The sequence below is a fragment of the Salmo trutta genome, chromosome 6 (assembly GCF_901001165.1).
Source record: "Salmo trutta chromosome 6, fSalTru1.1, whole genome shotgun sequence".
Classification (NCBI taxonomy): domain Eukaryota; kingdom Metazoa; phylum Chordata; class Actinopteri; order Salmoniformes; family Salmonidae; genus Salmo; species Salmo trutta.
This window is the reverse complement of record NC_042962.1, coordinates 20,670,217-20,695,534: the sequence shown is the minus strand read 5'-3', so window position 1 is coordinate 20,695,534 and position 25,318 is coordinate 20,670,217. Positions and strand designations below refer to the sequence as shown.

General features: G+C 44.7%; 1 protein-coding gene across 1 annotated transcript in view; it reads left to right on the top strand.

The window, feature by feature from the left end:
- The window catches only part of sspo (SCO-spondin), an 82,367-nt gene that overhangs the window by 11,671 nt on the left and 45,378 nt on the right, over positions 1-25,318 (top strand). Inside the window, exons 23-49 of the mRNA XM_029755695.1 lie at positions 6,475-6,677; positions 6,809-6,936; positions 7,204-7,313; positions 7,715-7,864; positions 8,131-8,224; positions 8,560-8,963; positions 13,390-13,626; positions 13,976-14,155; positions 14,496-14,726; positions 15,185-15,307; positions 15,471-15,571; positions 16,225-16,456; positions 16,809-16,961; positions 17,113-17,250; positions 17,511-17,693; positions 18,198-18,348; positions 18,659-18,818; positions 19,157-19,205; positions 19,447-19,566; positions 19,850-20,098; positions 20,802-20,929; positions 21,190-21,331; positions 21,511-21,690; positions 23,009-23,268; positions 23,376-23,397; positions 23,556-23,676; positions 23,794-24,007. Of these exons, the coding sequence (XP_029611555.1) occupies positions 6,475-6,677; positions 6,809-6,936; positions 7,204-7,313; positions 7,715-7,864; positions 8,131-8,224; positions 8,560-8,963; positions 13,390-13,626; positions 13,976-14,155; positions 14,496-14,726; positions 15,185-15,307; positions 15,471-15,571; positions 16,225-16,456; positions 16,809-16,961; positions 17,113-17,250; positions 17,511-17,693; positions 18,198-18,348; positions 18,659-18,818; positions 19,157-19,205; positions 19,447-19,566; positions 19,850-20,098; positions 20,802-20,929; positions 21,190-21,331; positions 21,511-21,690; positions 23,009-23,268; positions 23,376-23,397; positions 23,556-23,676; positions 23,794-24,007 (4,463 nt within the window). The remainder of the gene's footprint in view (positions 1-6,474; positions 6,678-6,808; positions 6,937-7,203; positions 7,314-7,714; positions 7,865-8,130; positions 8,225-8,559; positions 8,964-13,389; positions 13,627-13,975; positions 14,156-14,495; positions 14,727-15,184; positions 15,308-15,470; positions 15,572-16,224; positions 16,457-16,808; positions 16,962-17,112; positions 17,251-17,510; positions 17,694-18,197; positions 18,349-18,658; positions 18,819-19,156; positions 19,206-19,446; positions 19,567-19,849; positions 20,099-20,801; positions 20,930-21,189; positions 21,332-21,510; positions 21,691-23,008; positions 23,269-23,375; positions 23,398-23,555; positions 23,677-23,793; positions 24,008-25,318) is intronic.

Below are 25,318 nucleotides of genomic sequence, written 5' to 3'. Positions count from 1 at the left end.
CTTTCCTCCTGGCTACCCCAACCCCGGCCAACAGCTCCGCACACCCCGCAGCTACTTGCCCGAGCCTCCCCAGCTTCTCCTTCACCCAAATCCAGATAGCAGATTTTTGTTGCAACCCCTATTACCAGTCTGTTCAACCTCTCTTTTGTATCGTCCGAGATCCCTAAAGATTGGAATGCTGCCGCGGTCATCCACCTCTTCAAAGGGGTTGACACTCTAGACCCAAACTGTTATAGACCTATATCCATCCTGCCCTGCCTTTCTAAAGTCTTTGAAAGCCAAGTTAATAAACAGATCACTGACCATTTCGAATCCCACCATACCTTCTCCGTTGTGCAATCTGGTTTCCGAGCTGGTCATGGATGCACCTCAGCCACGCTCAAGGTCCTAAATGATACCATAACCGCCATCGATAAAAGACAGTACTGTGCAGCCGTCTTCATCGACCTGGCCAAGGCTTTCGACTCTGTCAATCACCGTATTCTTATCGGCAGACTCAATAGTTTCTCAAATGACTGCCTCGCCGGGTTCACCAACTACTTTGCAGACAGAGTTCAGTGTGTCAAATCGGAGGGCCTGTTGTCCGGACCTCTGGCAGTCTCTATGGGGGTGCCACAGGGTTAAATTCTCGGGCCGACTCTTTTCTCTGTATATATCAATGATGTCGCACTTGCTGCGGATGATTCCCTGATCCACCTCTACGCAGATGACACCATTCTGTATACATCTGGCCCTTCTTTGGACACGGTGTTAACCTCCCTGGGTGAGGTGGGATGCTTGCGTCCCACCGTAGTCAACAGCCAGTGGAATCGCGTGGCGCGAAATACAAATACCTCAAAAATGCTATGACTTCAATTTCTCAAACATATGACTATTTTACACCATTTTAAAGACAAGACTCTCGTTAATCTAACCACATTGTCCGATTTCAAAAAGGCTTTACAGCGAAAGCAAAATATTAGATTATGTCAGGAGAGTACCCTGCCAAAAATAATCACACAGCCATTTTCAAAGCGAGCATATATGTCACAAAAACCAAAACCACAACTAAATGCAGCACTAACCTTTGATGATCTTCATCAGATGACACTCCTAGGACATTATGTTATACAATACATGCATGTTTTGTTCAATCAAGTTCATATTTATATCAAAAACCAGCTTTTTACATTAGCATGTGATGTTCAGAACTAGCATACCCACCGAAAACCTCCGGTGAATTTACTAAATTACTCATGATAAACGTTCACAAAATACATAACAATTAATTTAAGAATTATAGATACAGAACTCCTTTATGCAATCGCGGTGTCAGATTTTAAAATAGCTTTTCGGCAAAAGCACATTTTGCAATATTCTGAGCACATAGCTCGGCCATCACGGCTAGCTATTTTGACACCCACCAAGTTTGGGACTCACTAAACTCAGAATTACTATTAGAAAAATTGGATTACCTTTACTGTTCTTCGTCAGAATGCACTCCCAGGACTTCTACTTCAACAACAAATGTTGTTTTGGTTCCAAATAATCCATAGTTATATTCAAATAGCTCCGTTTTGTTCGTGCGTTCAGGTCACTATCCGAAGGGTGACGCGCAAGCGCATTTCATGACAAAAAATGTCTAAATATTCCATTACCGTACTTAGAAGCATGTCAAACGTTGTTTAAAATCAATTTTTATGCTATTTTTCTCGTAAAATAGCGATAATATTCCAACCGGGCAACGTTGTATTCATTCAAAGGCTGAAATATTTTTTTTTTGAATTCTCATGAACGCGCATCTCAGTCTCACTGTCCCCAGGCTGACCACTCACAAACTCTGCTGCTGTTCTTTGCCCAGAGACAGCAGACACCCCATTCCACTTTCTGGCGGCTTTAGAGAGCCAATGGGAGCCTTAGAAAGTGTCACGTCACAGCACAGATGCTGTATTTTTGATAGAGATGCAACAGAAGGACAACAAATTGTCAGACAGGGCACTTCCTGAATGGAATCTTATCAGGTTTTGGCCTGCCATATGAGTTCTGTTATACTCACAGACACCATTCAAACGGTTTTAGAAACTTTAGAGTGTTTTCTATCCAAATCTACTAATTATATGCATATTCTCGTTTCTGGGCAAGAGTAGTAACCAGCTTAAATCGGGTATGTTTTTTATCCGGCCGTGCAAATACTGCCCCCTAGCCCCAACAGGTTATTAACTAACCTCCAAACGAGCTTCAACGCCATAAAACACTCCTTCCGTGGCCTCCTACTGCTCTTAAACGCTAGTAAAACCAAATGCATGCTTTTCAACCGTTCGCTGCCCGCACCCGCCCGCCCGACTAGCAACACACCAAGTAAGAAAAACCCTAGATATGGCATTAGAGACAATGCCATGATAATCATTTTGCCAGAACATTGGACGTATATAGAATACAGTCCAATTAGATGATTTTTTTTGTGGGAGAATTTTGTGATACTCAGAAGAGACAATATAGCCATATTACCATAAAACTGTTTATATAATAGCCTCAGCGATGAGACTTGCATCATAATGGTTGTATAAAATGTATTAATAAGGATAAAGCTATTTGTAATACATTGAGATGCTATGTACTGATGTTAATGTGATAGAATTGGATTTCTGTACCAAGCTTCACTCAGCCATCGGCACGCCCCCCCAGGGACACAGACAGGACCAGGCGTCATTTGACAAGCCTGTTCTAGGGTTTTACCATACAATTCCTCTACTGAAAGTGAACTACACCACGTGGTTAACTTTTAGACTACCGAGACCGACAGAATAAGAACAAGTCTTTGATATTAATTATTAGTCTGCAGCTAAGTAAATTATATCATCGAACGCGAAGACCAACGAAACATCCATTCTATAACGACATTAATGAATGTCGCTTTGAAAGATCCATTCTAACCGAGAGAGAGAGAGAGAGAACTCTCCATCAGAACGACGCTCGAACAAGGATCCCGACGACACAGCGTAAAGATATATTGATTGCAATTGTTCCGAATGAGTGAGCCTTCAATTGTCAATTGTTAATATTGATGAACTCTGTGTACCTTCTCAGCTGACCGTTTATGACCCATTGTCTAACAGACCAGCCATGCCTGTTAGCCATTAGGGCACATTACACCATACCAATCCTTTGTGACGATATTACTGTTTGTATGTTTTCTGTTAATTACTTAGTGTAGTAAATAAATGATTTTAAGACAATTGATGTATGGATGATTTTAGTAAAGACTGGGTTCGTGCAGATACAACAATTTACGACGTTTGGAATGAGACTGAACGCGAGGTAAAATACACCATTTAAACCAGAAGATAATCGGCCTATATTATAATATAGGAAAGTTATATTAGGAAAATTATAACTTTGTAATCTGAATATTCTCCTTGGTGCCCCGATCTCCTAGTTAATTACAATTAAACGATTAATCAGTTTAATCGCGTGATAATAATTACAGGGAGTTAATTGATAAACATGTCTTCAGTTTAATGGTACCCCAAAGACACGACACTGTATATATCAATGATGTCGCTCTTGCTGCTGGTGAGTCTCTGATCCACCTCTACGCAGACGACACCATTCTGTATACTTCTGGCCCTTCTTTGGACACTGTGTTAACAACCCTCCAGACGAGCTTCAATGTCATACAACTCTCCTTCCGTGGCCTCCAACTGCTCCTAAATACAAGTAAAACTAAATGCATGCTCTTCAACCGATCGCTGCCTGCACCTGCCCGCCTGTCCAGCATCACTACTCTGGACTGTTCTGACCTAGAATACATGGACAACTACAAATACATAGGTGTCTGGCTAGACTGGAAACTCTCCTTCCAGACTCATATCAAACATCTTCAATCCAAAATCAAATCTAGAATCGGCTTTCGCAACAAAGCCTCCTTCACTCATGCCGCCAAACTTACCCTAGTAAAACTGACTATCCTACCGATCCTTGACTTCGGCGATGTCATCTACAAAATAGCTTCCAATACTCTACTCAGCAAATTGGATGTAGTCTATCACAGTGCCATTCGTTTTGTTACCAAAGCGCCTTATACCACCCACCACTGTGACCTGTATGCTCTAGTCGGCTGGCCCTCGCTACATATTCGCCGCCAGACCCACTGGCTCCAGGTCATCTATAAGTCTATGCTAGGTAAAGGTCCGCCTTATCTCAGCTCACTGGTCACGATAACAACACCCACCCGTAGCACGCGCTCCAGCAGGTATATCTCACTGGTCATCCCTAAAGCCAACACCTCCTTTGGCCGCCTTTCCTTCGGCTGCCTTTCCTTCCAGTTCTCTGCTGCCAGTGACTGGAACAAATTGCAAAAATCTGAAGCTGGAGACTTGCATTTCCCTCACTAACTTTAAACATCGGCTATCTGAGCAGCTAACCGATCGCTGCAGCTGTACATAGTCCATCTGTAAATAGCCCACCCAGTCTACCTACCTCATCCCCATATTGTTTTTATTTACTTTACTGCTCTTTTGCACACCAGTATCACTACTTACACACCATCATCTGCTCATCATCATCTGCTCATCTATCACTCCAGTGTTAATCTGCTAAATTGTAATTACTTTGCTACTATGGCCTATTTATTGCCTTACCTCCTCGTGCCATTTGCGCACACTGTATATAGGCTTTCTTTTTTTTCTATTGTGTTATTGACTGTACGCTTGTTTATTCCATGTGTAACTCTGTGTTGCTGTTTCTGTCGCACTGCTTATCTTTATCTTGGCCAGGTTGCAGTTGTAAATGAGAACTTGTTCTCAACTAGCCTACCTGGTTAAATAAAGGTGAAAAGAAAGAGGGCATGATAAAGGCTATTCCCCCTCAGGAGACTGAAAAGATTTGTCATGGGTCCTCGGATCCTCAAAAAGTTATTCAGCTGCATCATTGAGAGCATCCTGACTGGTTGCATCACTGCCTGGTATGGCAACTGCTCAGCATCCGACCGCAAGGCACAACAGAGGGTAGTGCGTATGGCCCAGTACATCGCTGGGGCCAAGCTTCCTGCCATCCAGGACCTCTATACCAGGCGGTGTCAGAGGAAGGCCCTAAAAATTGTCAAAGACTCCAGCCACCCTAGTCATAGACTGTTCTCTCTGCTACCGCATGGCAAGCGGTACCGGAGTGCCAAGTCTAGGTCCAAGAGGTTTCTAAACAGCTTCTACCCCCAAGCCATAAGACTCCTGAAGAGCTAATCAAATGGCTACCCAGACTATTTGCATTGCCCCCCCCCCCCCCCGCTACTCTCTGTTTATTATCTATGCATAGTGATTTTAACTCCACCTATATGTACATATTATCTCAATTACCTCGACTAACCAGTGCCCCCGCACATTGACCCTGTATAGCCTCGCTACAGTTATTTTACTTATCTATTTACTTATCTACTCATATATACTTGTCTGCTTATCTATCTTATCTTATGTTTCTTAAAACTGCGTTGTTGGTTTAGGTCTTGTAAGTAAGCATTTCACTGTAAGGTCTACACCTGTTGTATTCGGCTCATGTGACAAATAACATTTGATTTGATTGACTGTGACCATTGACTGTGACCATTGACGGTGACCATTGAGGTTGACCATTGACTGTGACCATTGACTGTGACCATTGACTGTGACTATTGATGGTGACCATAGACTGAGACCATTAACTGTGACCATTGATGGTGACCATTGACTGTGACCATTGACTGTGACCATTGACTGTGACCATTGATGGTGACCATTGACGGTGACCATTGACTGTGACCATTGACTGTGACCATTGACTGTGACCATTAACTGTGACCATTAACTGTGACCATTAACTGTGACCATTGACTGTGACCATTGACTGTGACCATTGATGGTGACCATTGACTGTGACCATAGACTGTGACCATTGACGGTGACCATTGATGGTGACCATTGACTGTGACCATTGATGGTGACCATTGACTGTGACCATTGATGGTGACCATAGACTGTGACCATTGACTGTGACCATTGATGGTGACCATTGACTGTGACCATTGACTGTGACCATTGACTGTGACCATTGACTGTGACCATTGACTCTGACCATTGATGGTGACCATTGACTGTGACCATTGACTGTGACCATTGACTGTGACCATTGATGGTGACCATAGACTGTGACCATTGATGGTGACCATTGATGGTGATCATTGACTGTGACCATTGATGGTGACCATAGACTGTGACCATTGACTGTGACCATTGATGGTGACCATTGACTGTGACCATTGATGGTGACCATTGACTGTGACCATTGACTCTGACCATTGATGGTGACCATTGACTGTGACCATTGACTGTGACCATTGACTGTGACCATTGATGGTGACCATTGATGGTGACCATTGACTCTGACCATTGACTGTGACCATTGACGGTGATTATTGACAAAGTAAACATAGTCTGAAGTCCTGACCATTCTTCTCCACTCTTCTAGGCATGCGTGTATACGTGCGTCTCGCGGCTCACCTGAGAGGGCGAGTGGGGGGTCTGTGTGGGAACTTTGACGGGGACACAGAGAATGATTTCACCACGCGTCAGGGTAGCGTGGAGTCTACAGCCGAGCTGTTTGGCAACTCCTGGAAGGTCAGCCCCTCCTGCCCGGATGTTCAAGACCAGGACCTTCGAGACCCATGCACTGTGAGTGGCACACACGCACGCACGCACGCACACACACACACACACACACACACACACACACACACACACACACACACACACACACACACACACACACACACACACACCTTAACCTTTGTCCCCTGTTCTAGATCAACCCTCACAGGGTGACGTGGGGGAGGAAGAGGTGTGCTGTCATCACCCAGGACCTGTTTTCTCTGTGCCACCCTGAGGTGCCCTACCAGCAGTACTATGACTGGTGTGTCTTTGATGCTTGTGGGTGAGTGGCTAACCTTTAAATCACAGACTGGGGAGGTGCTATTAAGGATTGCATAGCTTCCACAAATCTAACAATGCATCAGTCCAAATGGGTCAGAAGTCCTAAAACAAAATTGATAGCAGAACAGGTTAAATAGAGGTAAGAGAGGTTATTACATATTTTGGTCAAGTTTATAACACCAGTATCCTATTCCAATACAGGTGTTTAATCTACTAATGACTCTTTATGAAGCACAATGTGTTAATCCCTGTTCTCTGTGTGTGTTAGATGTGACTCTGGGGGGGACTGTGAGTGTCTGTGTACAGCCATCGCTGCCTACGCTGAGGAGTGTAACCGGCGTGGTGTCTACATCCCCTGGCGGTCCCAGGAACTCTGCCGTGTGTACAGCTTCTCTTCTTGACACACACACACACACACACACACACACACACACACACACACACACACACACACACACACACACACACACACACACACACACACACACACACACATATACATACACATACACATACACATACACATACACATGCACACACACATGCACACACACACACACACACACACATACACACACACACACACACACACACACACACACACACACACACACACACACACATGGATTGGACATTGACACTGATTGAGCAACATTCATTTGAATTGGATAGACCTTGGATAGACCTTTTTACACATGTTTACACCCTGCATGACAAAATGCAGATGAACTCTTTCCATTTCTCCTGCCCTTTCTCCACCCTCCTCCTCCTCTGTGTAGCCCTGCAGTGTGAGAATGGTCTGGTTTATGAGGCCTGTGGGCCGGCTTGTTCTCCCACCTGTCCCAGTGAAGCCCAGAGCCCTGACTCCCAGTGTGGAGCCTTCTCCTGTGTTGAAGGCTGCTTCTGCCCCGCGGGCACTCTCCGCCACAGTAAGACAACAAGGGCTACATCTCAATCCAGTTTAGAGTTTCTTCCCGTCTGTCATCATTCACACCGGTCCTGGAGAGCGCCTGGGGATGTGCAGGCTTTTATTCTACCCCAACATTAAGACACCTGGTTCAACTTATCATGGACTTCCATTCGGGGTGTTGATTAGATGCGATGTGTTAGTGCTGGGCTGGAACAAAACCCGGCACGCCCCAGAAACTCTCCCTGTTTTATCATATCCTTGCCCTGACTCTGTCTCCCCCTACAGGTGAAGGCTGCGTGGCGCCCTCGCTCTGTCCGTGTGAGTGGGCAGCCTCTGTTTTCCCACCCGGGGCCAGCATCACCCAGCACTGCCAGAACTGGTCAGTCTGTCCTCTCGCCTATCGGCTCAACTCATAAACCATCACCCGTGTCGTGTGAGGCCAATTTGACATGTGGGCTTTTCATTTGGCGTGTTGAGACTGATACTTACTAACACATGGCTCTCAGTTCAGCGAGACTGATTTTGTCATTTTACACACCTGAGAGGAACATTCTATTAGTTGTGTGAATAGGTTTTGTGGTAGGAACTGTGGCTGGGTGAATGAATAGAAAGGATACTAACTTCGATAGTAAGTCCTGTTAGGATTTGCCCTGTGTGTTTATGTGTACATGGAAGGTGTTTTTATTGGTTTGATGTATTCTGTATATCTTCCAGCTCATGCACTGAGGGCTTATGGCAATGTGAGGGCTCCCCGTGCCCACCTCCCTCCCCCTGTCAGGAGTCAGAGTTCCTGTGCACAGGGGGGCGCTGCGTCCCCTCCCTATGGGTGTGTGACAACGAGGACGACTGCGGTGACGGCTCTGACGAGCTGTGCCCGTCCACCTGTGCCCCGGGGCAGTACCGCTGTGCCAGCGGGCCCTGTGTGGACCTGGCGCTGCGCTGTGACGGGCACCCGGACTGTGCCGACCAATCAGACGAGGAGTTCTGTGGGCCTGCCACCCCTGTGCCCCTGTGCCCGCCGGGGGAGTTCCAGTGTGCCAGCGGGCGCTGCCTGCCCGCCAGCCGAGTGTGTGACGGACGCCTGGACTGTGGGTTCGCTGACGGGTCTGATGAGCAAGGTGGGAGGGATTGGAAGTGTATGTCTGTCTAGTGTCCATAAGTGTGTTTTTGTACTCGATGTGTGTAGGTGTCTATTATTGTCTAATTTCATATTAGTATTAAGAAGCCTAGGTGTGTACAGTGCATTCAGAAAGTATTGAGACCCCTTGACTTTTTCTGCATTTTGTTACGTTACAGCCTTATTCTAAAATGGATTAAAATTGTTTTTTTTCGTCATCAATCTTCACACAATACATCATAATGACAAAGAAAAAACTGTTTTCATTTCTTTATTTTTTTATGGGGAAATAAGTATTCAGACCCTTTACTCAGTATTTTGTTGAAGCTCCTTCGGTAGCGATCACAGCCTCGAGTCTTCTTAGGTATGATGCTACAAGCTTGGCACACTTGTATTTGGGGGAGTTTCTCCCATTCTTCTCTGCAGATCCTCATGTCCTGTCAGGTTGGATGGGGAGCGTCGCTGCACAGCTATATTCAGGCCACTCAAGGACATTCAGACACTCCTGCATCTTGGCTGTGTGCTTAGGGTCGTTGGAAGGTGAACTTTCACCCCAGTCTGAGGTCTTGAGTGCTCTGGAGCAAGTTTTCACTTTGCTCCGTTCATCTTTCCCTCGATCTTGACTAGTCTCCCAGTTCCTGCCGCTGAAAAACATTCCCACAGCATGATGCTGCCACCCCCATGCTTCACCATAGGGATGGTGCCAGGTTTCCTTTAGATATAATGCTTGGCATTCAGGCTGAAGAGTTCAACCTAGGTTTCATTGATGAGAAACCTTGTTTCTCATCGTCTGAGAGTTCTTTCGGTGCTTTTTGAAAAACTCCAAGCGGGCTGTCATGTGCCTTTTACTAAGGAGTGGCTTGCATCTGGCCACTCTACCAATAAAGGCCTGATTGGAGTAGTGCTACAGAGATGTTTGTCCTTCTGGAAGGTTCTCCCATCTCCACATACAAACTCTTTAGCACTGTCAGAGTGACCATTGGGTTATTGGTCATCTCCCTGACCAAGGCCCTTTTCCCCCAATTGCTCATTTTGGCCGAGTGGCCTTCTCTAGGAAGAGTCTTGGTGGTTACAAAATTCTTCCATTTAAAAATGATGAAGGCCACTGTGTTCTTGGGGACCTTCAATGCTGCAGAATTGTTTTGGCACCCTTCCCCAGGTCTGTGCCTCAACACAATCCTGTCTTGGAGCTCTACGAACAATTCCTTTGACCCCATGGCTTGGTTTTTGCTCTGACATGCACTGTCAACTGTGAACCTCAAATGTGTGTGCCTTAACAAATCATGTCCAATCAACTGAATGTACTACAGGTGGACTCCAATTAAGTTGTAAAAACATCTCAAAGATGATCAATGGAAACAGGATGCACCTGACCTACATTTTAAGTCTCATGGCAAAGGGTCTGAATAGTTATGTAAATGAGGTATTTCAGTTTTTTTTATTTTTCTAAATTCTAAACATTTAACTTCTATGGGCTAGGTGGGACGTTAGTGTCACAGAAAATGTCATACTCTTCGGCGAATATGTCGTATGGGAGAGAAGGACCAAGGCGCAGCGGGATTGTGGACACTCATGTTTATTACTGATAAAAACATGTAAGGTATCCACTTGAAGAAAAAAAATACAATAAGCAATACTCACAACGGCAACAGTGTGGCAGGCTCAAACAAACGCAGTGCACACAAACAATTCCCCACAAAAGACACATACAAACACACCTTAATATATGGGACTCTCAATCAAAGGCAAATGGACAACACCTGCCTTCAATTGAGAGTCCCAACCCCAATTGACCACACATAGACATACAACAGCTAGATCAATCATAGAAATACATAACAAGGAACAGTGCCCAAAAACCCCGGAATACACAAATCAAATCCCCTACAACAAACACACCACCCCGAATACCATAAAACGAATACCCTCTGCCACGTCCTGACCAAACTACAATAACAATTAACCCTTCTACTGGCCAGGACGTGACAGTTAGCGTCCCACTCTATTCAACAGCCAGTGGAATCGCGTGGCGCGAAATACAAATACCTAAAAAATGCTATAACTTCAATTTCTCAAACATATGACTATTTTCCACCATTTGAAAGATGAGACTCTCGTTAATCTAACCACATTCTCCGATTTCAAAAAGGCTTTACATCGAAAGCAAAACATTAGATTAGGTCAGGAGAGTACCCTGCCAAAAATAATCACACAGCCATTTTCAAAGCAAGCATATATGTCACAAAAACCCAAACCACAGCAAAATGCAGCACTAACCTTTGATGATCTTCATCAGATGGCACTCCTAGGACATTATGTTATACAATACATGCATGTTTTGTTCAATCAAGTTCATATTTATATCAAAAACAGCTTTTACATTAGCATGTGATGTTCAGAACTAGCATACCCACCGAAAACATCCGGTGAATTTACTAAATTACTCATCATAAACGTTGACAAAATACATAACAATTATTTAAAGAATTATAGATACAGAACTCCTTTATGCAACCGCTATGTAAGATTTTAAAATAGCTTTTCGGCGAAAGCACATTTTGCAATATTCTGAGTACATAGCTCAGCCATCACAGGCTAGCTATTCAGACACCCGCCAACGTCGGGGCAACCTAAACTCAGAATTACTATTAGAAAAATTGGATTACCTTTGCTGTTCTTTGTCAGAATGCACTCCCAGGAATTCTACTTCAAGAACAAATGTTGTTTTGGTTCCAAATAATCCATAGTTATATCCAAATACCTCCGTTTTGTTTGTGCGTTCGGGTCACTATCCAAAGGGTAACGCGCGAGCGCATTTCGTCACAAAACAATTCAAAATATTCCTTTACCATACTTAGAAGCATGTCAAACGCTGTTTAAAATCAATTTTTATGCTATTTTTCGCGTAAAATAGCGATAATATTCCAACTGGACAACGTTGTATTCATTCAAAGAGGGAAAGAAAAAAATGGCGAGGTCTCGTGACCGCGCATCTCCAGTCTCTCTGTCCCCAGGCAGACCACTGACAAACTCTGCTCCTGTTATCTGCCCAGAGACAGGAGACGCGTCAATCCGCTTTCTGAAGGCTTTAGAGAGCCAATGGAAGCCTTAGAAAGTGCCACGTAACAGCTCAGATGCTGTAATTTTGATAGAGATGCAACAGAAGGACTACAAATTGTCAGACAGGCCACTTCCTGCATGGAATCTTCTCAGGTTTTTGCCTGCCATATGAGTTCTGTTATACTCACAGACACCATTCAAACAGTTTTAGAAACTTTAGAGTGTTTTCTATCCAAATCTACAAATGATATGCATATTCTCATTTCTGGGCAAGAGTAGTAACCAGTTTAAATCAGGTACGTTTTTTATCCGGACGTGAAAATACTACCCCCTAGCCCAGACAGGTTAAAGAAAAATGTTTTCGCTTTGTCGTTATTATGATATATATATTTTTTTCATATAACCTTTATTTAACTAGGCAAGTCAATTAAGAACAAATTCTTATTTACATTGACGGCCTACCCCGGCAAAACCCTCCCCTAACCCAGACAATGCTGGGCCAATTGTGCGCCACCCTATGGGACTCCCGATCACGGCCGGTTGTGATACAGCCCAGGATCGAACTCTGGTCTGTAGTGATGCCTCCAGCACTGCGATGCAGTGTCTTAGACCGCTGCGCCACTCAAGATCCCGTATTATGGGGTATTGTGTGTAGATAGATTACATTATTATTGTAATTGTATTTTTTGTGCTTTTTACCCCTTTTTCTCCCCAACTTCGTGATATCCAATTGGTGGTTACAGTCTTGTCTCATCGCTGCAACTCCCGTACGGACTTGAAAGAGGCGAAGGTCGAGAGCCATGCGTCCTCCGAAACACGACCCTGCCAAGCCATGCTGCTTCTTGCATACTGCTCACTTAACCCGGATGCCAGCCGCACCAATGTGTCGGAGGAAACCGTACAGCTGGCGACCGAAGTTTGTGTGTATGCGCCACAAGGAGTCGCTAGAACGTGATGGGACAAGGACATCCCGGCCGGCCAAACCCTCCCCTAATCCGGACTATGCTGGGCCAATTGTGCGCTGTCTAATGGGTCTCCCGGTTGCGGCCGGCTGTGACACAGCCTAGGATCAAACCTGGGTCTGTAGTGGTGCCTCAAGCATTGCGATGCAGTAGCGTAGACCTGCGCACTCGGGAGGCAGAAGAGTTATTATTTTTGGGGCGATTTTAGAATAGGGCTGTAACGTAACAAAATGTGGAAAAAGGGAATGGGTCTGAATACTTTCCGAATGCACTGTATGTTCGTGTCTATAACCATTTCTGTTGATGTATACGTTCCTTTGATTTTGTACTTTACATGCATGAGTCTATTATTGTCTTTCCCCCTCAAGTTCAAGTTCAAGTTCAAGTGTTTTTGTGTGTGGTCAGAGTGCGGGGTGGTGTGCGGCCAGGGGGAGTTCCTGTGTTCAGGGGGCCTCTGTGTGCTCTACCTCCACCGCTGCGATGGCCATGATGACTGTGGGGATCTGAGTGATGAGAGGGGGTGCGTGTGCGCCCCGGGAGAGTTCCAGTGCCCTGGGGACCAGTGTGTCCCCGCAGACAGGGTGTGTGACGGCCACAAAGACTGTCCCTCTGGCACCGATGAAGCCGTCTGTTCAACCGAAGGTACATGAATCTTTACAATCAGTCCTCACTATCACTTGAAAACAATAGACATATTGACATGATGCATTTGACTGCAATGTGTAATTGATTAAAAACAGGTTGATATTGACTGATACATTACGAATGACACATTCCTAGATATTACACATTTTCAAACAACATTGAGAGCTCTGAGGCCTCTGGAAACACAATCGACAGGTGTGCGGGTCTGTGTGAGTGCATGCATGTACCTGTGTGTATGCAATAAAATCACAATAACTGGTGGGTGCTTATATTTTTCCTATTTCATGTGTTTTTTGCATGTCCAAACTGCCCCTGCGTGGTGGCTAAACCTTTGTTTCTGTGACAGTGACCTGTGCCCCTGGTCAGTTCCTGTGTGCTGATGGCACCTGTGTGACACCCACCAAGCTATGTGATGGGGTGATAGACTGCCAGGGCGGAGAGGACGAGGACCAGAACAACTGTCAACCAGTCACCATGGCCCCAGTTACCATAGCAACACTCATCAACCCGACTTCACCCACTTCTGGTAAGAGAAACAATACTGTTGAGAATGTCAAGAGGGAAGGCTGGCACTCTGCCCAAGAGTTACTCAACAGTGTTTGCCACACAACTCCAACTCCAACCAACACCATAACTCCTACCACAAGGCACTGCTGAAAGTATTGGATAGGTCTTTGCAGTATGGACTTATTTCTCATCTGGATTGCTGGGTGAAATATACTTCATATTGATTCACACAACCATATTGCTTCATACAAATATACTTCATACAACCATCTTAACCTCTCAGATCTATAAGACCTCCCTAGCTAGGTGCCTTGTGGGTAATGGCCAAACTGACCCCCCCCCCATCTCTCTTACCCCAGCCTGCCAGCCTTATGAGTTTGCCTGTACCAATGGGCAGTGTGTGCCCCGGGCGTGGCACTGTGACGGGGAGACGGACTGTTTGGACGGGAGTGACGAGCAGGGCTGTCCCCGGGCGTGTGGCCCCGGCCAGGTGCCATGTCGCAGTGGTGACCAGTGTGTGGACTACCAGCAGCTATGTGATGGGATACCTCACTGTAGGGACACCTCCGACGAGAGCGTGGACAACTGCGGTTAGTAATGCACCTGATGGAAAATACATGAAACATACAGAACCAGTCAAGGGTTTTTCTTAATTTTTTTACTATTTTCTACATTGTAGAATAATAGTGAAGACATCAAAACTATGAAATAACACATATGGAGCCATGTAGTAACCAAAAAAGTGTTAAACAAATCAAAATATATTTTAAATTTGAGATTCTTCAAAGTAGCCACCCTTTGCCTTGATGACAGCTTTGCACACTCTTAGCATAAATGAATGAGTAGGTGTGTCCAAACTTTTGAAAGGTACTGTATATTGTGCTGACACCTACTGGATAGGAACCATACTGTATAATACATGCATATTAACACTAATATATGCAACATATATGTACAGCAAATATATACACACCAACACGAGTACATGCATCCCATAAATGAATTTTAACAGATGTTTATAAAAAGACCACCATCTGTTTTTTTTTAGGCTCTACAAGGATCCCACCTTGCCCTGGGAGCTTTCCATGTGACAACCGCACGTGTGTGAACACGACTCAAGTGTGCAACGGTGCGGCCGACTGTCCACACGGAGAGGATGAGCTGGTGTGTGGTGAGTTGTGAGAGGAGAAGAGAATCTAACGCGATGCACAAACCATCACTTAGAGACATGGAGCTCTGCAAACCTCGTTTCAGATGGTCAATTTCAATGACTTTTCAATGTCGTTTTGATTGAATTGAGTCCATAGTCTGTGGTTGTATTGTCCTGTAACTAGATAAGACCAGCCCATCCCCTGCTCTCCCTGGCGATAAGAACAACAGTCACATCTGTCCTGAGTTCACCTGCCTGGACGGATCGTGTGTCTCCTTCAAAGCAGTAAGATTCCCCTAACCAAACATTTCACTTCAGTGCTTTCTGAACAAAACAAATGCTTCAGGCCAAAAATACGCAGCACAGTATAATATCTTACCATGTCATTCATTTGTATATACCTGGGTCGTGTTCATTAAGACATTCAACAGTAAAAACATTTTACAACAGAAAACATTTCAGTTTCAGTCCTTTTTCTTCTGTTTGGTGCCTGATGAATATAACCCTTGTATTTTTTTATAAATAAAGTGCTGCCCTGAATGTTAAAGGCCCAATTCAGTCATTTTTACATCAAATCATTTCTGGGTAACAGCTAAGCACCTTACTCTAAAAGATTTCCATTAAAATGAGAAATCTATTAGAAATCTTTTATCAAAAAAATATTTCTCAAACACAAATTTTCGAAAACTGTCTGGAGGCTGTCTGAGTGGGGAGGGGAAAACTGAAAACTAGCTGTGATTGGCAGAGTGGTTTGGAACTCTCTTTGTTTATTGGTTTATTAACCAATTTACCGCATGGTGATGTCACCATCAGCTCTGTGATATAAAATGTGATATATGATATAAAACACAGGAAAAAACAGCATTTTGACTGTACTGGGCCTTTAAGTGGAGTGATCTAGGTGTTGTTCTAGTTTTGGTTCTTTGTGTGTGTTCTAGGTGTGTAATGGCATGGCAGACTGTGCTGACTCCCTGCTAGGGCCCTTAGGGGGGCCCTCTGATGAGCAGGGCTGTAGAAGCTGGGCCCCTTGGGGCCCCTGGAGTCCCTGTAGCCTCTCCTGTGGGACAGGCTCCATGAGCAGGCAGAGACTCTGCCCCCTGGGGGATGCCCTGGGTCAGTGCAGAGGGGACGACACCCAGAGACAGCAGTGTTTCAGCACGTCATGTCCTGGTGAGAGATGGGAGAGATGAGCCATATGGTGGTTGTTGTTATCGTCATGATATTAATCAGCGGCAGTAGTATCTTCATCATCATCACTTTTGTCTTCACAATCAGCATCAACATCATCATCATCGCAATCATCATTACATTTTACATTGACATTTTAGTCATTTTTTGCAGACGCTCTTATCCAGAGCGACTTACAGTAGTGAGTAACATCTTCATCATCTTCATCATCATCATTGTCATTTGAATCTTCATCATTAGATTTTTTATCTTTGTCGACATCATAATCATCATCACTTGTTATTTATTACAATGTGAACCCTCTTTGCATGACATACTTGCCTCTTGTCAATAGTGGATGGGCACTGGTTGCCGTGGGTGACGTGGTCTAACTGCTCTAAGGATTGTGGGGGTGTGGAGGTAAGGCAGAGGGGGTGCATCCCACCCCAGAATGGGGGCAGAGATTGCACCCAGCTCCCTGGAGAGTCAAACCTGGCCACAGAAATCAGTAAGTCCACTAAGACTGAAATATATTAGACAAGATATGGAAGGGCAAATAATTGATGAAGTGCCATGAACTGAAATGAGCTGCAAAGTCAAGCTTTCATCCGCTCTTACATTCTCTCTCTCACTCTCTCTCTGCCCCCCCCTTCCTCCAGAGCCTTGCCCTCAAGATGGCTGTGCCAACGTCACATGTCCTAGTGGCCTGGTGAGACTCAGCTGTGCCCCCTGCCCAGTGTCCTGTGCCCACATCAGCAGTGGCTCTGTCTGCGACCCGACTGCACCATGTTTCTCAGGTCAGAGTACAGGAGAGGAGGATGTGCTCTGTAGTCATATTTTCTTGATCAAATATCACATTTAATGGCTGCAGATCCCAAGAGAACAGAACACGTACCAGCATGGAGAATAGTTTGCTGACCTACAGTGTGTATAAAGCACTGAGTTTAGCCACACACTAGCTTTCACCATTCTTCACTTTACTCTCTCCCCCTCTCCCTCCTCCTCCTCTCCCCCTCTCTCTGCTCCTCCTGCCTCTCTCCCTCCCTCTCTCCTGCAGGTTGCTGGTGTCCAGAGGGTTGGGTGATGAACCATGCCCAGCAGTGTGTGTTGCCGGAGGAGTGTGTGTGTGAGGTGGCCGGGGTGCGGTACTGGCCTGGACAGCATGTCAAGAAGGACTGTGAGATCTGTACGTGTGAGAGAGGCAGACCTCAACACTGCCAGCCGAACCCAGAATGTACAGGTTAGTCTACACTACACAGTACACCCTCCTGTTAGGTTGTGTTCAGTTGGAAGAAATGGGAGAATACACATTTTTTATTATGGAAAGTAATGTACTTACATGGAGAGATGGTACTACTTCCTATTTTAAAAGCACTTTTAGTCCCTACATCTTTTCTCATTTCTTGTCTCTTAAACAAGACCCAGGCTTCACCTCTGTTCAAGTTCAAGTTAACATTTTTTACTGTCCATTCAATATTCTGTAAAGGCTTATGAGAGCAATACAGAGTGTACTTGGACAAGATGTGTTGTTTGTACTACACTGCTACATCGCTGACTGCCTGTGTGGGCGGCAGATAGCCTAGCGGTTGTGTTGGGCCGAAACCCTCATTGCTCTGGATAAGAGAGTCTGCTAAATTACTACAATGTAACGTTGTGTGTGTGTGTGTGTGTGTGTGTGTGTGTGTGTGTGTGTGTGTGTGTGTGTGTGTGTGTGTGTGTGTGTGTGTGTGTGTTTGTGTGTCAGTCCACTGTGGTTGGTCGACGTGGTCAGCTTGGGGGGAGTGTTTGGGACCGTGTGGGGTCCAGAGTGTCCAGTGGTCCTTCCGCAGTCCCAACAACCCCAGTAACCATGGCAATGGGAGAAAGTGCAGAGGAATCTACAGGAAAGCTCGCCGGTAAAAGACACAGTGCACATTCAATCACATTCATCATGTTTTTACATGATGATAAATACATCTAAATACACTACATTACGTATGAATGTTTGTTTAACACATTGCCTTTCCTGTCAACTTACAGCCACTTCAATAACACCGCAAGTAAAAGTGATACTTAGAAATGGTTAAAGAGTGGAATTCCTTTACACCCATAAATGTATGGAACATCCTGTACTCTGGAGTCTGGCAGAGGGATGGTAAAATGGCCTTGTGTATGTGTTTGTGTATGTGTGTGCTTGCGTGTGTGCGTGTGTGTGTCTGTCCCCAGCTGTCAGACAGAGCCTTGTGAGGAGTGTGAGTTCCATGGCCAGTCCCATGCAGTTGGGGACCGATGGAAGGCGGGCCAGTGCCAGCTGTGCCACTGTCTGCCCAACCTCACAGTGCAGTGTGCCCCCTACTGCCAACATGCTGCCACTGGCTGCCCCCAGGTCAGAAACACTGAGGTTTACACTTACTCTGTGTGTGTGTGTGTGTGTGTGTGTGTGTGTGTGTGTGTGTGTGTGTGTGTGTGTGTGTGTGTGTGTGTGTGTGTGTGTGTGTGTGCGTGTGTGTTTGCGTGCGTCCGTGCCAGAATACATCATGTTAAAAATGTATTTTTCTACCACTGTGTGACTAGAGGGCTCTTATCTAAAATAAATGTTCTAGCATGTGTGTTCCCTCAACCGCCTCAACAAAAAGTCTCTAGTTCTGTTGACACACGACTCACTAGTTTCCGTCCATGGCCCTGTGTCGTAGCAACAATCGAATAATGTCTTTTGTCTTGCAGGGTCAGACTCTGGTTCCAGGGGAAGGTGACAAGTGTTGTTATTGTGAAGGTAACTAGTATCTAGTACATTACTAAACCTATGTTCCCCTTTTGTCAATGATTCCAACGCTCGATATCAAGCTGGAAAAAAAATCTATATTTGACTAAAATGTTAGCTGTTATGATAGCTGTTGAAATCTGTATTTGAAATGGAAACCTGAGGTAGGGGTTATATCTGGCTAACCAAACACAGTTGACAGAATGTCAGTGGGAATGGGATTTTTCAGTGCTGAATTTCTCCCTATTGTCAGGTGACAATGGCACCATTTCAGTGGCAACGACACCTGCTACTGTGTCAGTGAGTGTCCAACCCTCCACCCCAACAGATGGCAGTATACCCCTGGTCCCCACGTACCCCCTTCCACCTGGAGGTCAGTATCGTTGATCTATTTAACCATTTATTTGAATAGGGACTGATACAATGAAAACACTCATTGATTTAACAATAACCAGATGCATTGTCCCACATTTTACCTTGCGCTTTTTGTCATTGCTTCTGCTTTATGAATAATTTATGAATAATCTGATGTAAAGACCACTGATGAATATTGTTGGAGATCTACCAAAATGTAACGCAATATTTAATCTGTTGATCGGTGGTATTTGTATTTGATCAAATATATTTGTAAGTATGCTGTGTTTGTGCTTGTATAGAGGAGTGCTGGTCACCCCTGGGGGTCCAATCTCTCCCTGACTCCAGCTTCAGTGCCTCCTCACACCAGTGGGGTCACCCTCCACGGGCAGGGCGTCTGTACGCACGGGACCCCCATAAGGATCTGCAGGGCTGGAGCCCTGACACAGAGCAGTACAGGAACCTTCCTACAGGGGCCCCCGAGGGCCACAGTGGAGCTGTGCAGGCCCCATATCTCCAGCTGGACCTGCTAAGACCCCACAACATCACTGGTAATGAACCACTTAAACCAAATCAAACCAAAACAAATCAAATCAGGGGGTCATATTGCTTGCAGCCAAAGTATATGGGGGATAGTATGCGTGGCTGTGTACATGCACAAGTTAATATTATATGGGTGCTAGTTAATTCATGACATAAAAACGCTATCAATGTTTTCTCTTCTAACATCTCACTCTTTTTGCTTATTTTCTCTTTCTCTACATCCTCACTATTTCTCTCTATCACTTCCTCTCTATCTCTCCATCTCTCCCTCTCTATCTCTCCCTCTCTATCTCTCCCTCTCTATCTCTCCCTCTCTATCTCTCCCTCTCTATCTCTCCCTCTCTATCTCCCCCTCTCTATCTCTCCCTCTCTATCTCTCCCTCTCTATCTCCCTCTCTATCTCTCCCTCTCTATCTCTCCCTCTATATCTCTCCTTCTCTGTCTCTCCCTCTCTATCTCTCCTTCTCTATCTCTCCCTCTCTATCTCTCCCTCTCTATCTCCCCCTCTCTATCTCTCCCTCTCTATCTCTCCCTCTATATCTCTCCCTCTCTATCTCTCCCTCTCTATCTCTCCCTCTCTATCTCTCTATCTCTCTATCTATATCTCTCCCTATCTATCTCCCCCTATCTATCTCTCCCTCTCTATCTCTCCCTCTCTATCTCTCCCTCTCTATCTCTCCCTCTCTATCTCTCCCTCCCTGTGTCCACCAGGTGTGCTGACTCAAGGGGGAGGTGTGTTTGACACCTACGTGTCCAGTTTCTACCTGCAGTTCAGTAACGATGGCAGACAGTGGTACACCTACCAGCAGCTGATTGCTGATGCCCACCCCAGAGCCAAGGTGCCCACTACCCATCAACCCTAGCACCAACTACTTTCCAAAATCTATTCTAGCATGCCCACTTCATTTTTGGAAGTATGCTAGTGTACGTATTGGAACAGAGCAAAACTCTAATTTGCTGTTGAATTTCACTGCAATCCATTTTCTTTCCCATCATCCAATTTAGGTCGTTATTGTAAAAGAGAATGTTTTTTCAATTACTTTCCTGGTTAAATAAAGGCACACAAAAAATCCAATCAACTTCAATGTTGATGCCCCAGGTGTTCTTGGGTAACCGTGACGACCGGAGTGTGTCCTACACCAGGCTGGACAGGATGGTGTCGGCTCAGTTTGTGCGTGTGTTGCCTCACGACTTCCAGAACGGCATCTACCTCCGCTTGGAACTCATGGGCTGTGAAAATGGTGTGTGTTGGACAAAGTATTTACAGTTGTGTGTATGCATTGGTTTGAAAAGTTGCTACATTTTCTATATTTGATAAACAAATTAAAATCAATAAGAATAAATGCTTTAGAGTCAATGTAAGTACAAATGGTTTAAAAACAATAACAGTCCCCCTTTACACTCCTCCTCCTCTCCCTAGGTTCCCGCAGGCTATCCACCCCCTCTCCTCTCTCTCCTCTCTCCCCGGTCACCTCGGCCCGGCCCTGCAGAGATAGAGAGTTCCAGTGTGGTAACGGGCGCTGTGTCCCCACGGGGCCCAAGGGGGTTGTATGTGATGGGGTCAATGACTGTGGGGACGGATCTGACGAGCTGCGCTGTGGTCAGTTCCCATATTTACCCAGCATGACTTGGCTAGATGATCTCTTTCATTGATTCATAGTAGTGATATGGCGATAGTAGTGATATGGTGATAGTAGTGATATGGTGATAGTAGTGATATGGTGATAGTAGTGATATGGTGATAGTAGTGATATGGTGATAGTAGTGACATAGTGATAGTAGTGATATGGTGATAATAGTGATATGGTGATAGTAGTGATATGGTGATAGTAGTGACATAGTGATAGTAGTGATATGGTGATAGTAGTGATATGGGGATAGTAGTGACATAGTGATAGTAGTGATATGGTGATAGTAGTGACATAGTGATAGTAGTGACATAGTGATAGTAGTGACATAGTGATAGTAGTGATATGGTGATAGTAGTGATATGGTGATAGTAGTGATGTAGTGATATGGGGATAGTAGTGATATAGTGATAGTAGTGACATAGTGATAGTAGTGATATGGTGATAGTAGTGACATAGTGATAGTAGTGATATGGTGATAGTAGTGATATGGTGATAGTAGTGACATAGTGATAGTAGTGATATGGTGATAGTAGTGACATAGTGATAGTAGTGATATGGTGATAGTAGTGATATGGTGATAGTAGTGACATAGTGATAGTAGTGATATGGTGATAGTAGTGGCATAGTGATAGTAGTGACATGGTGATAGTAGTGATATGGTGATAGTAGTGACATAGTGATAGTAGTGATATGGTGATAGTAGTGATATGGTGATAGTAGTGACATAGTGATAGTAGTGACATGGTGATAGTAGTGACATAGTGATAGTAGTGATATGGTGATAGTAGTGATATGGTGATAGTAGTGACATAGTGATATGGTGATAGTAGTGACATAGTGATAGTAGTGATATGGTGATAGTAGTGATATGGTGATAGTAGTGATATGGGGATAGTAGTGAAATGGTGATAGTAGTGATATGGTGATAGTGGTGACATGGTGATAGTAGTGATATGGTGATAGTAGTGATATTGGGATAGTAGTGAAAGGGTGATAGTAGTGAAAGGGTGATAGTAGTGATATGGGGATAGTAGTGAAATGGTGATAGTAGTGATATGGTGATAGTAGTGATATGGTGATAGTAGTGACATGGTGATAGTAGTGATATGGTGATAGTAGTGATATGGTGATAGTAGTGATATGGGATAGTAGTGAAATGGTGATAGTAGTGACATGCATTAATCATAGTTATCAGATAGTTAGACAGAAATTGTACATGAAGAAAGGCACAGTATGCTGAGAAGCATAACCAAATCCACTGGTTTCATGCATTTAACTTTTTTCCAGGTACTCAGCCCTCTCCTACACCTACAAGCCCACGGGGCTGTCCCAGAGGTCAGTACTCCTGTCCGCCACCTGGGGGCTGTATTGATGCAGCCCTGCGCTGTGACGGAATCCCACACTGTCCCAATGGAGAGGACGAGATAGGATGCTACCCTCACGATAAAACCACCCAGGCAGAGAGGCCTAACAGTCCCACACCAGCTCCTCTAAGGACCCCTAGCATGGCCGCTGTCACTCTGCATAAGACTACCCCTACACCAACAGTAGGTCAAGGCACTCCTGATAACTCCTGTGTATTCATGTTTTCTGAGGTTGTGTGTCTTCTGTTTTTCATGTTACAATAACCTTTTGTTTTTTCTAAACCCCACAGGCAGGTGGCCCTGGGTATAGAGGTCAGTTGGACATGGATGCATGAAGTTGTTCAGAATAGTGCTATTGTTGAATTTAGCTTATGCTACATTGTTATTTAAAGGAATCCATTTTTGAGTAGAAATGAAAATGATAGATTGTGGCTTGAGGTACTGAAGTATGTGAATTGGAATGTATGCAGGCATCTGTTCCTCTGCACTGGGATTGGAGGACGGGAAGATTCGCTATGGTCAGCTGACTTCGTCCACCCACCGCGAGAACAACCCCGCGGATGCCGGGCGCCTCAACATTGTGCCTAACGTGTGAGCTCTCAAAACCGACAATGTATCAATAATGACATACTTTCTTGTTCTTCAAATATTTTGTTATCGACAAATATTCTCATTATCACGTCTTATGTTGGTCTCATCATCTCATAGTCTGATCATGGAGCCTGGATGGAGCCCCCTGCCAGGCGACCTTCAGCCCTACCTCCAGGTGGACCTCCTAGAGCCCACCTGGGTGTCTGGCGTGGTGACCCAGGGCAGTGAGAGGATGTGGGGCTACCTTTCCAAGTACCGTCTGGCCTTCGCCCTGGTCCAGAGCCACTTCACTGACTACGCCGAGACTGTAGAGAGGGGCAGTCCTGCCAAGGTAGTAATGATTATGACCATAATACACTTTATTTGTAAAGTACTTTTTACTTCTCTCAGGTAGGTACAAACCTCTGGAATGACAGAGGAGGTACAATTATGTTTTTCTTCTTCAAAATCAATGTTTATTGAGCTTCAGTAAGATGGGAAAAACAGCAAATGGTATAAAATTAGTGCTTTTGTATTGTAACCTATGTGATCTTGTTATGATGAGAAATTGATATATTTACAATAGGTCAAATTTATGATCATAATCCTACAAATTATAGGTGTGATATTAGCTCCAACTGTACTGCAGTATCAGTTTACTGTTCCACTGTTACAGACAGAGGTGATATCAGCTCTAACTATGCTTTTCCACTACTACAGTGAAGATGTCACGGCACACAGGACAGGAGAGATCCTCCTCTGGGAGAGAAGATCTAGAAGCCATTTTGTCTCCTATTTTATAGCCTTTGACCAGATATATTTACTTCACTTAGAATGAAGAGTGAAGTCAACAGCCGCACTTAGAAAGTTTCCCCTACCATCCACTCTTCTGTTATCCTCTTCAGACTTTCTATTTATAACACGTATATTATTCAACAGTACTGAAAGTTTCTTTTCCACACCAAATGAGGGATCCAGGGAGAACTGTTGCTGTTGTTCTGGATTTCTTCATTCAGGACAGTTTTGTTTCTGGATTCTTCTTTGGTTGTTCTGTGGTGGTTGGCAATCCAGCTAATGTACATTACCGGCACATTTTACCAGATGCTCTTATCCAGAGTGACTTACGGGGGGGGGGGGGGGTCATGGTCCATCAAGTGGACTGGAATGTGGAGACAGAAAGATAGAGAAACAAAGACGTGTGTGTGTGTGTGTGTGTGTGTTTAACTATTCTTGTGAGGACCAGTTGTCCCCACAAGAATAATAAACAAACAAAAATTTGACCAAATGGGGACATTTTGTTCGGCCCTACGAGGTCAAATGCTATTTGTAAAGGGTTTAAGGTTAAGGTTAGAATGAGTGTTATGGTTAGAATTACGTTAAGGGTTAGGGTTAGGAGCTAGGGTTAGGTTTAGGGTTAGGAACTAGGGTTAGGAGCTAGGGTTAGGTTTAGGGTTAGGAGCTAGGGTTAGGAGCTAGGGTTAGGTTTAGGGTTAGGAGCTAGGGTTAGGAGCTAGGGTTAGGTTTAGGGTTAGGAGCTAGGGTTAGGAGCTAGGGTTAGGTTTAGGGTTAAGAGCTAGTGTTAGGTTTAGGGTTAGAGTTAAGGTTAGGTTACGTTTTTGGGTTAAGGTTAGGGTTAAGGTTACGGTTACAGTTAGGGTAAGGG